Source organism: Chiloscyllium plagiosum, unplaced genomic scaffold (genome assembly GCF_037043375.1).
Source record: "Chiloscyllium plagiosum isolate Xiang-an unplaced genomic scaffold, Cpla_swu_hap1 HiC_scaffold_14, whole genome shotgun sequence".
In the NCBI taxonomy this organism is placed as follows: domain Eukaryota; kingdom Metazoa; phylum Chordata; class Chondrichthyes; order Orectolobiformes; family Hemiscylliidae; genus Chiloscyllium; species Chiloscyllium plagiosum.
In genome coordinates, this window is record NW_028270152.1 from 55,579,353 (window position 1) to 55,592,223 (window position 12,871).

Consider the following 12,871-nt stretch of genomic DNA (forward strand, 5'->3'; position numbering starts at 1 on the left):
TGGGAATGATCAATCCATGTGGAGCTAAAATGAGGCCCATAAATGGCCAATTAAGGGACATCACAGCTTCTTCCTGCATCTTTGGTATTCCCTGCAGGCTTTGTGGGGACTCTCCTGAATGTGCATCTTGTGACTCAAGTGAGATATTTTCCAAGTAGGCAAGGGTCACTCCACAGAAACAGCTCCCCCTTACCCTTCACCAACAACTCTTTCCCTTTCATAGTGGTTAGAATATCTCACCCTGGTGATTCAGACATCACTGAGACTAGCTCCACAACAGCTTCAATGCAGCTGATTTGAGTTGGGTAGAACCAGCAGAGATCAGAAGTCCTGATTGCACAGTCCCACCACCCAGCAGTTCACTACACCATGGATATGTGCTCCTGGAAACACCTAAGGTGGTGCAGTTTCTTATTTCCTGAGTCACCACTGGACCCCGCCACAACCATTAAATCTAACTTGCATCCAGAAATTCAACAAAAGTGAATTTGGTGTATGAATGCAAACTGACATGCTCATAAATGTTCACTTGCTAAGTAGATCAAGATGCTGAGTGGTCTAATAACGGTCTACTTTAAAATCTACGATCAGCAAAACAAACCATGGAACAGTGTAACACAACAAAAAACAACATTTTTTTTAAGAACCTGGAAGAAAAATAAATTCATTTTAACTACTATTTATTCAGTGGTGATGAAAATATGAAAATATCTTTTTTCAATTGTACATCCAAGCTGAAATTGATACAATTGTTAAGTAAATTACTTGATGTGCAATTTTGTCATTGGTTTTATATAGAGTCCTACAGCACCAAGACAAGCCCTTTAGGCCCAAACTGGTCCATGCCATCCAAAATGTCCGTCAACGCTAACCCCATTTGCCTGCAGTTGGCCCATAAACCTTTCTTATTCATGTATTTGCCCAAATGCCTTTTAAGTGTTGTTAACGTTACTACCTCAACCACTTCGACTGGCAGCTTATTCCCTGTGCAATCCACTCTCTGTGTAAAAAGGTTGCTCCACAGGCTCTCTTTGATTCTTTCCCCTGTAACTTTAAACTATTGCCCAACCCCGGGAAAAAGACTGTGTGCATTAACTCTATTCATGCATCTCATGATCTTATACATTTCTATAAGATCCCTCCTCAGTCTCCTATGCTCTGAAGAAAAAAAAGTCCCAGCTTGTCCAACCTCTCTCTATAACTCAGACCATTGAGTCCTTGTAAATTTCTTTTGTATTCTTTCTAGTTTAATAATATCCTTCCTACAGCAAGGTGACAAAAACTGAAAACAGAATACTCCAAGTGCATCCCCACCAACATGCTGGTGCTTAATTTACAGTAGCCTAATGAAAATATTTTTCTTAGGTCCATGCTGCCCACAACAATATGCTCATTAGAAACAGATTGTAGGTACCTTGGGGTAGAAATTTGTCTTGGTTGATAGTTCAAATCAGGTGGTATCAGATCTACCACTCAATATCAACAGTAACCGATATTAAGCTCCACTGCAGTCAATGGAATTATAGAGCAGTCTCTATGTAAAACAGACAGCTGACTCATTGCTATTTTACACTATTGCCGGAGACAAGTTTCTATTCCCATGTTCCTCCTTGTCCATAACACGATATTGAAAGCTCGCAGGACAGAAATACTAACAAATCAGTGTTGAATCTTTGCGTAGATGTGGTAAATAAAATTATATTCTCTGAATAAGCTACTATTATAAGAATCATTACTGCTACCTTGGCATTTTCCAGCATTTCCTTTGACCTTTAAAGTGTGCAGGATAGTGTGTGTCAGATTTAGAGAACTTCCCAACTCACTTGCATTGTGTACTTTCACAGAATCATGGGAATGCTCAGACCTAACCTCTTGCAAGTGACAATGCTGGAACTGTGATCTCATACTGTCCTCATCAAGAGAAAAAAGCATGTCCATTTCCCTGTTACTCCTTTCACCAATACAACCTGCTTATTATGATCCCACATGCTCTCAGTGAAAGTTGAACATGCTTCTACTTCCTACACTGTGACTACCAGAGAAGCTCCTCATGTGATCATCAGATTACAGACACTAGAAATTTGAACTCGAGTGATTTTAAGTTTTGACTTCACTGTAATCATGAAATGAACCATTTATGATGATTTTCTTTTTGTGAGAGTATCTGTTTGATGTATACTATGAAATTAAGGAGGGGGTCCAACAATGGGTTGGATACTTGGTTATTGGTTTAAGAGACAATTCAACAAATCCATTTATTCATTATTTGCTGCTGTGGAGTTTCTTTCAGTGGCACCCATTAGTAACTCTCACTCTTCCACGATCCAGAGCATTTTCCTGCTCCTCCACTTCTTCCACATGAGGTCACTCCAAGCTTGCCTTCTTTGCAATGACAAGATTTCAAATGTTGTTGCTATGAAATTAGAGAGTTTCTCATGATTGAACTGACTGATGTTACCAGACCAGATAGGCTTTGCTTCAGAAGGACACTTGCTTGTTTAGAGTTGAGTGTGGTGCTGGAAAAGCACAGGAGATCAGTGTTCAATCAGAGCTCAGTATGAAATATGGTTTACATTTATTTCCTGTTAGCTTCTGTTCTGGAGTTACTGACTGGGGTGTCCCGAAGGTAAATAAAACAATTTCTAATTCTACTTCTTCTGGGGTGAAATCTCCATCCAATGTCAAAATTGATAGTACATACAAATTCAGCAATCATTCTATCAGACAAGTGATCTCTAGACTCTCCCTTGTCTAAACAGCCTGTAACAAAATCGATATCTTGACACTGGATAGATGAAACAGAAGTGGAGGCGAGTGTGGGTGGAATGAAGAACTAATAGGTATCATTACAGCTGAGAGACAACTGGGACTTAACCATTAATCGCACAGCAGTTGACCATTCAAGGAGCAGAACTTAGTTCTGTTCAAAAAATGTTAGATGTCTATAGATTATGCAAAATCAAGTATACACAATGACGCTCTACAACTTGGGATATTAGCGTGTCTGGCGGATTTTGGACCTCCTTCCTCTTGATGGTCTGTCTCTTTGGGAAGGTGATTAACTAATCGACTTAGCTTTGAGTACATCCATGACTTGGTTGCTGTAGCAAGGAGTTAATAATTGTCTAATGTTGTGAGGCTATAGCTTGGAAAGCTGGGTCAGAGCCTTTGAGTGTTACAATCACTTTTACATCCATAAGGCAGTGGCACCTGTGCGTGGGTGCTCAGCTTCAGTTCGTGCTACACACATAATGTGGATCTGCCCTGATGAAGTGGGGTCACTGGACATACTGTTTCTCAGTTAAGTTCAGATCATCAGCTTTGTTGGGGATAGGGTGGGGTGCTGCATCTGGGTAGGATGTTCTTCAGTTTGGTCAATGTACACTCGATGGGCCGAGTGGCCTCCTTCCCCTCTGTAGGGGGGATTCTATTGAAGACAATTGTCTTCCTGATTTCTCCCCTTCCGCCTCTTCTTGCAACAGATTCAGATGTCTGCTTCCTTGTTTGTTATTAAACCTTGATTCATCCTCCAGCTCCAATGGTAAATCAGGTTACACACGCTGAATTTTGTCAAATTTCTCACAGACAGAAACATGGTGGCCAGGCTCACATAATCGCATGGCAGGCCAAACTTCAGTCTCCTGGCACTAGGAAACATCCCTATTTAAGTTGCATGTTGGTAGCCATCATCAGCCTCCCTTGGAATATCAATTAGGCTCACTAATCAGCTGACTGCAGCCGATTATTCAAGACCATTGTAATTTAGTAGTAAATCAGGAATTGAATGGTGGTCATATCGCTCACTCATGTCCTTAAGAGAGCTGCCCCTCAAAACCTATAGGATTTATCAGCGGATTCATAGGGTGGGTGGGAGAAGAATCTTATGGTCAGGGACTCAATGTTCAATTAAAGGGTCAAGCATCAGTTGAGTCACCCTCTGTCCTAGTCTTTGACATCTCCCTTCTTGTGACCTTGATACCATCTCTGGTCCACAGTCCCACAATGATCCTTTGACTCTGGTTGGATGTGTTGCTGCCAGCAGCCACTCATCCCATTGGTGGCATGAGGTAACAATCTCTTATTGGCTGGCAGCTCTCCTTGGGCCTGGCTTCCACTGCCAGAAATCTCAATCACAGGAAATGCCTGAAGATTGCCACACAAGAGCTGACGGCTTCTCAATTTCCAAATCCTGCAATACCCCCCAACCCCCCACCCCCAGTCCCTACAGATATGACAGGACTTCCGCTGACCTCTCAGTCTGAGGAGCAAGGCCACCATCTCCACAATAGAATCCTGATCACATATTCAAGGCCCCCCCCCCAAAATGTTCATGCTTGGAACGCAGGTAAAACAAGGCCGAAAAATTCACTAGTTGCTCTCAAAGACCAACCAGAGACCGATTTATTTTGAAGGCAGGTGACTTGTTGGAAGCTGAGTTAAATGCAGGAGTAAAGACGTATTTCTTCAATTGCAAAGAATCTTGAGGGAACTTGAAGTATTGAGTGAAGTTTTGGCCTCCGTACCAAAGGAAAGAAACAGTCGCCCGATGGAGAGCAGTTAGGTTCACTGGACTTATTCCTAGGATGGCAGGGAACTGTACTGAGGAGAGACTGAGGAGACTGGGCCTGTACTAGTGAACGTTTAGAAGAATGAAAGCTGCTCTCATTGAAATTAGCTAGAAAAGGGTAGATGCATAAAGGATAAAAGGCAAGGATAAAAGGATTTTTACTTAGGAGAATCTTTTTGACTCAGAGAGCAATGAATCTGTGGAAATCTGTTCTCCAGAGGGCTGTTGAGGCTCAGTCTTTGAGTATGTTCAAGATGGAAATGGGAATTTTTATATATATATAAACAATAGCAATTAATAAAAAGATAGCATGGGGAAATGGTCTAAAGGTAGATATTCAGCCAGAAACTAGAATGGCAGAGCAGGTTTGAGAGACTAATTGGCCTATTCTTGGTTCTATGTTTTTTTGTGATGCTGATATAGCCTGCAGACTGTTAATAACTGGAATTACTAAACAATTTTAGGCATTCCTAAAAATCACTGAAAGGAAAGGGCCCCATCCACAGGTGAAGGGTCCTTATTTTAAGAAGGTTCCCATTCTAGGGAAATATGCCCATGAGATCACAAAATCACATGAGATTTCAGGTCTAAATATGCCCAAATCCAATGTGGTGGTCAACACACTATGGGAGATTGGGCACAGAAATTCTCCACTTGAAATCCATTCAACTGCAGTCCATTTGCATCCAACACATGAGCCAAAAAAACCTGAATTTCTCTCTCAATAACTGAGAACCTATTGACCGAAAGTTTTGCAGAGGTACTGACAGTGAAATAGTCAGAATTCATTCAAGAACATTGCACCACTGAAACTAACATCTCCAGCAGTGTACATATACACAGAACAAACAGAAATCCAGAAATAACTCATGATACTTCCTTTTTCTCTGTGCAGATTAGTTGATAAAAACAATGAAAATAAAACGACGTCATTCTTGGGCTGTGGACATCATTGGCAAAGCCAGCATTTACTGTTTAGTCTGAACATGCTCTTGGTAAGTGCTGCCTCTCCCGCTATAAAGTGCAGCTGCTATTGTTCTCTCTATGACAGGTTGCATTCAAACCAGCCCCTTTTGTGGCACCTCTCCTCATACTGTCTTGGTGGAGGGATTTGAACTTAGAAGTGAATAAATGATCTCAGCTGATTATTACATTGCACTTGCCCATAGAGTGACAATGGAATTTTGTGCTGGAACTTGCTGTAGACAGAGTCATTTCATAACATCTAGGCAAGAAGCCATATCTCCTTAACCAAACAAACATTCAGACTGAAGAACTGCTATTGAATGATGATGTTTGAACTAGGAAGTGTCTCTATATTTAATTCAGTGTCAGTTCACATGTAGAAAGTCAAGTAAATATGGGAAAAATTGGATCAAGAGAAACAAATTAAAAACATGCAAAACTCATTTGCTTTACACTTGCAAATGATAATTTTCCACCAGAGGCGATGTTTGGCAATGATTAAGACTTAACATACAATACTCTAACTTTTTTGTTACTTAATCACGTATGAGTACGTCTCTGGCTAGGCCAGCATTTATTGTCCATCTCTAATTGCCCAGAGGCCAGTTAAGAGTCAACCACATTGCTCTGGATGTGGAGTCACATGTAAGCCAGACCAGGTAAGGATGGCAGATTTCCTTAGCTCAAGGACATTAGTGAACCAGATAGGTTTTCCTGACAATTGATTTATGATCATTGTGAGACTCTTAATTCCAGACTTTCATTGAATGCAAATCCTACCAGATGCTGTGATAGGATTTGAACCCAGGTCCCCAGAACATGAGCTAAGTTTCTACATTAATAGTCCAGCATATCATAACTAGGCCATTGCCTCCCCTCCCAATTTACATTGGAATGAACAAACTGCAACTTTCTCTGGTGAGTTTGGTATGTTTAGACAAGGAAAGTAACTTTACGTTGGCCCACGTATTTGAATGCCATATCTCTTGGACAGATATTGGGGTTGGATTTTTCAAGAGGTGGTAATCTCTCTCAGATTGCTACTCTGGCCTTTTTTTTGCATTTCTAAGAGGATGTTCCACTCAGCTGCCTCAGAAATGATCTATATGGAAAGGCTGAATAAGCTGGGGCCATTTTTTCCTGGAGCATCAGAGCTGAGATGTGACCTTACAGACGTTTATAAAATCATGAAGGGCATGAATAGGGTTAATGGTCAAGGTCTTTTCACCAGGATAGAGGAGTCCAGAAATTGAGGGTATGCATTTAAAGTGAGAGGGTAAAGATACAAAGGGGACCTAACTGGCAAGTTTTTAAGCAAAGCATGGTGCACGTATGGAATGAGTTAACACTGGAGGCAGTTACATTTAAAAGGCATCTGGATGGGTGTGTGAATAGGAAGAGTTTAGAGGGATATGGACCAAATGTTGGCAAATGGGACTAGATTAATTTAGTCGGCATGGGCAAGTTGGACTGAAGGGGTCTGTTTCTGTGCTGTACATCTCTATGACTCTGAAATTTGAAAATCCTGACAGTCATTTTGAAAGCTGCTCTTACATTACCTATCGCACTCCTAACACCCCTCCCCAAAGTCCCTCCTCCCTACCTTTTATCTTAGCCTGCTGGACACACTTTCCTCATTCCTGAAGAAGGGCTTATGCCCGAAACATCGATTCTCCTGTTCCCTGCATGCTGCCTGACCTGCTGCGCTGTTCCAGCAACACATTTTCAGCTCTTATATTTGACAAGTGCTGAGAAGCAAGGGCATCCCATGAGTTTGGGGGAGGGGGGGATGGAGGGAGAGGAAGGATGACAGGTAGGATGTTAGCTGGAGGGGAGTTGTAGGGTTTCAATGATAGGATACCACTGCAGAGGTGGGAAGTGGGTCAAGTTGGCTTCAGTGGAGGTGGGAGGGTGGGGGCAGGTCATGATCTGGGGGTATAGGTGATCTAGCACAGGTGTCAGTGGGTGGGTGGGAGTGTGGGCGGGGAGGATGTCAGCAATATGGCGCCAGTTGAATAGTTACTTGGGTGTTAGACTGTGTAACTAAGATGCATTTAGCAGCATAACTTTTCCTGAGTAACTACTTTCTAATTTTGTTTGAATTTTCAAAAGTCTCCAGTTTAAGTGCAAACTTTCAGAAGGTTCCAGGCATGGAGGAATTGCCCAGGTAAGTTTGATTTTCCAGGCCATTCCTTCAGAGTCTGCTAAGGTGGGGATTCCACAGGGTCCCCACGTGCAACTCCTATCCACACTGGAAAAGCAACTGTCTGGCCAGCAGAAAATCAGTCATAATTTGAGGAGGAACGGGGCAACTTACTGATTTCCACATTTAACTGCACAAATCTGCTCACCTCACTAATATTTATGCAGTAAAATCTGACTCATTTGACACTGCAGAAATAGTCAGCTGTTCTTCATCTTTCTTGCAAAGATTAAACGGATTAATAATTTTACAAAAATATATTCCTTTAATTTAAGCAAGCTTATTGTAGTTAAGATTTAGGATTACTGGATTGTGTTGGATCCAAGATAACAATAAAATGCCTTTTGCGTGCAGTTTAAAGGGACCAAAATATAACAAATACTGGCCTGTGTGAAGCAAATAGCTTGAAATGGCAAACAATTTAGATAGCCAAGCTATCCAAGGTACAGAAGAGAGTTCAGAAATAGGTTTCAAGGGTGGACCAGTAAATTGTAAATAATTGGTGACTGCATTAGTCATCAGTGCACTGCATTATGATTGCAATTCTGAGAAATTTATTATTTATTTGCATTGAGGTAATTTTTCTGTAATATAATATCGAATAGTTGCATGAATGTAATGGGATTAAATGCTAGAAGCCTTAAGAATAAGTTTGTGTTATAACTCAGTCTTTGAGGTTGTCATGAAGTTAATAAAATAATTTTCACTGGTTATCAGCAAGAATGACATTTAAATCTAAATTTGATTCGCTAGATTAGCCATTTGAGTGAGATTGAAAAAGGACAAATTCAGATGTACTAATTTCCTTGTCAAGCTACCTGAGACACATCAGCTGTGATGTAAATATTGAATATTAATAGTGCAAGTTTTCAGATGTAAATGCTGTAAAGTGCGAGTGTTGAAACTGAGACTGCTGTCAAATTTGTTTATTTAAAGCACTACGACACACAACTGAAATTCATATATAAAACAATAATTTATTTCCATCCTTTACAAGACATCAAAAGTGTGTAACTAACTAAATAATAATTAAACTGTAATAGGTCAATTCACCAAGGCCTACAAAGCGCACAATTAACTACAAGGGGTTTCACAATTACACAATCTGTTTCACATAAACAAATTATATGTATGTACATGCAAAGAAAACAGCTCTAATATACTGCAATAAAAACAGAAAGTGCTGGAAATACTCAGTAGATCTGGACACATCTGTGGAAGGAGAAACCACTGATGTTTTAAGTTGAATACGAGGCATACAGCATCATAAACATGAACTGTTTCTGTCTCCACAGATGCTGTCAGACTTGCTCAGTTTCTCAAGCATTTGGTTTTTATTTCAGATTTCCTGCATTTGTAGTATGTTGATTCTAACTTACTGCAGCTTGTTTTGCCAGCAGAAATGCTCAAGTCTACACACATTCCAGGGCTACATTTTTTAAGATTCTTCCAGCTGAAAACTGATTCAAGTTACAAGTAGAACAGCAAGAAATTATAAGATACAAGATCGTTTTCTGTATAAACAGATACATGATTGCAGATTGTTGTGTGATCAAGTCAAATAGCATTTCATACCTAAATACCTCATTGGAGTCTCCAATTTATATAAAACAATAACAAGGACTAAAGTCTATTGGCACATGAATTTCCAAAAGTAATAACCTGTAGGTAATAACTTCTAAGCAATGTGAAAACGAGATATCAGGTAGTTGCTTAAAGTACACTATAAAGGAATAATCAAATCAACTTCTGGTATGTATATAGCACTTCCATTCACATAGGGACTACTGACTTGTTTTATATATTTACAGAATATGCCACTTTTAACGAGGCAAGATCTTTTCTACCTCAAATGGTAGTATTAAATGTACACCATGGAAAAGCTTACTTAAACAGTAGTGACAGATAACAGGGAATTATATATCCTTGTTCCATCAGGTGATTTAGTGCCATGGGTTAACAGTTCCTGTATTGTCATCCAGTTGTCAAATATTTTTTTGCTCCTTTTCTTCATCATCTTTTTATGACTCAGTTCGATTATGTTCACTTCCTTCTTCTCATCTGTACTCTGCTGTTCTTTTAAACATTCCAATCTACTCTGCATCATGAATTCACGCCGCCTTCTCTGCTCCTTGGCACGCACCAGATGCTGCTTTCGTTCTTCTTTGCTCCAATAACGGCCCATTTTCATCTCACTGATTGCATCATCATCAGTCGTCATACCACACCGTTCTTCTTTAATCTTCAGTGCACGTTCTTTCAGGAGTCTATCTCTGACGGGCCGCTTGGTAATGTATCTTGTTCCATCACTTCGGATTTTTACCTTCCATTCCATTTTGGGCTCCAATTGATGTGAGGACTCCTGAGAAGGTGGCTCTTTGCACATACTCACAAGGCTCATTTGGCTCTGTGCATATTCCACGGCAGATTTTTGCTGTATCAACTGCATGTAGCTTTGATAGTGTTGAGCATGTGCTGGGATATGAGCATGTCTGTATGGGGAATGGTGGAATCTGGTTGGATATGGCATGTTTCGTGAACCTGAGTTCTGGGTGAAAACATGGCCTTTGGTGCCCTCGGCAAGACTTGTCTCCTCCTTCCCCTCTGACAGGTGGCCATGGTCAGACTCCTTGGTCACAGAGTTGGATTTTATGGGGTTATTCTCTTGGCTTCTCACAAGGGACAGTAGCGGCTTTTGAGCTGAGCTGTTGGAAGTAGGATTGCTGGCTGTTCCGTCAGTGCTTTCGCTGTTGATATCTTCAGCTGTTCTGCGCAACGAGTTGTTGGGAGACAATTCTAATGTCAGCGGTGTGCTTCGACAACTTTCACCAGTGTTGTAAGCGCTGGAGCTATCCTTATCTGACTTTTCAGGCAGCTCGGTGATGTCGGAGAGTTCATGCCGGCGGCTATCAATGCTGGTGTTGTAGTTGTGGAAACTACTGTTGTGCAACATCCATGACTCTCTGTACTGCTCTTTCAGCTGTTGCATCTTATGGGCTCGCACTATGCTCAGACACTCCAGCTCAATGTTGCGCAATTCCTCGTTCAACATTTCAAGCTCTCGGTCAACACTTTCCTGATCATTCTTACTCATATCCATGGTGCTGCTTTGATAGTATAGGCTGTACTGGTTGGCACTCTGCATCTGACATTTTAGCTCCAGTAGCTCGCGGAACCTCTCGCACTCATCAGCTGGAATGCCAAGAAAATCCACATCCGTGTAGTCGCCTGACAAGAATGACTCATTGCTGAAAGGCATGTCGCCACTACCAAGAGTGTCCTGGCTGTACATGAGCTTCATGTGGCGACTGAGGCTATTGGAAGTCGTTTGCTCATCTCCGAGGTTCTCCTGCTCTGAACTTTCATCATTTCGAGTGCTCTCATCGGTACGCCCAACACCACTATCTTTCTCGTGCTGGTTTGACAATATCGTGGCTGTATCTGTCGTGCCTTCTTCTTCTTCTTGCTTTGTCTGAAACACAAAAGAATTGAAGAGAGCAGGCAATAAAAAAAAAACAAGGCTCAGAGCTTTCACATCAACTGAAATGTAGTTGATTTGAAGTGAGTCCTATTAATAGAATGCAGTAAAATGAACAGTTAGGAAGCAGTTGTGTGGGAAAGCACTCTGCACTACAACTTAACATCTTGTAAAAAATATTACAAATAACAGAAATTAGAAATAAAACAGAGGTAGCTCATTGTTTCAGAATCTGATTAACTTTGCAAACAAATTACTGTGGATTTTGAATGGTTTGTTCAAAATATGTAGTCATGAACTGTGCCTACCCTGATCTTAGAAGTGAGTGTGAGCAAGTGAGATGGAGTGAAGTTGCAGTGCAGGCATGCAGCACGCAAGTGGTAGCGCCGGTAAAATGGGGAAGGGTTAAAGGGTTTGGAGACTTGGCCTCTCTCCATGCTTTAACATCCACCTGAACCAAGACAGAGCCCATCCCCTGCAACCAACAATTTGCAGAAGTGGTCTCAGCCATCAGGCAAGGAGTTGGGGCTTCAGATGGGAACAGGATAAGGGTTTGGAGTCATGAATGAGTAATATCCAGAGCTAAAATATCGGATGATTCCTGAAGAAGGGCTTATGCCCGAAATGTCGATTCTCCTGTTCCTTGAATGCTGCCTGACCTGCTGCGCTTTTCCAGCAACACATTTTCAGCTCTAAAATATCGGACCCACGGCAACCACAAGGATACCCAAACGAAAATCATATCACATAGGAAGCCAGGCCTCTTTTGGCCGTGATTTTGCTTCTACTATGTTTGATCCCACAGGGAGGTCATCAACATTGTAGACTTAAGCCTAAATGAAAGTAGACAATCAGAGGAATTGAGCTCTGATGCATATATTTAAACAAGATGTTATTAGCTGGTAATTTGTTCAAAATGTATGTTAACAGCAGGATACATTGGAAAGGCCTAAAATGAGAGGCTAATTGATCTGATAATCACTGGGTACTTCAAAAATTAGGGGTGATCTGATTCATATATACAAAGTTCTGAAGGGGCTTGGTAGAATAGATACCCAGAGGTTGTTTCCCCTGACTGCTGAGAACCTAGATTATGGAGGTAGACTCTCAGGATAAGGGATCTGTCATCTTGGATGGAGATGAAAAGAAACATTTCTACTCTGAAAATTGTGAACCTTTGGAATTATTTGATGATCCATCATTGATTACATGCAAGGTCGCGATGAATAGATATTTGGTCTCTTAGGAATATGGAATGGGAGGTGAGAAAATGGAGCTGAGATAGAACATGGCAAGCAGGCTTGAGAGGCTGAATGGTCTACCCTTGCTCATATTTCACAGCCAGCAGGATCAGAGGGGATACATTCGCTGCCCTTATCTTAGCCTTCCTGCCACCTGACTATTCAAATCAGAGTCTGTTAATCTAAAGCTGACAATTTTTCATGTCAGAACAATGGAACCTACTGTTTAGGGAGCAGGAGTGTAGTCTAATAGAAAGAGCTCTGTCATAGTGGCTGCTGTCATTTAAGATGTAATTCTTGTGATAGTGATACACCAGTTTACAATTTCACCAGTTACTTTTCTTATTCCCCTTGCAGACCAAACAGATTATTCACCAGTTGGTGAAGATTAAACTGGAGCCAATCTTTATCTACTT

At 41.1% G+C, this 12,871-nt stretch overlaps 1 protein-coding gene across 5 annotated transcripts in view; it reads right to left on the reverse strand.

The window, feature by feature from the left end:
• Positions 1-8,688: 8,688 nt before the first annotated feature.
• Positions 8,689-12,871, reverse strand: part of pdzrn3b (PDZ domain containing RING finger 3b) — a 307,213-nt gene continuing 303,030 nt past the window's right edge. For all 5 annotated transcript variants that reach the window (XM_043708359.2, XM_043708360.2, XM_087994458.1 and 2 more), the window contains one exon: positions 8,689-11,208. In XM_043708359.2, coding sequence (XP_043564294.2) covers positions 9,625-11,208 — 1,584 coding nt within the window. In that variant the 3' untranslated portion in view covers positions 8,689-9,624. The remainder of the gene's footprint in view (positions 11,209-12,871) is intronic.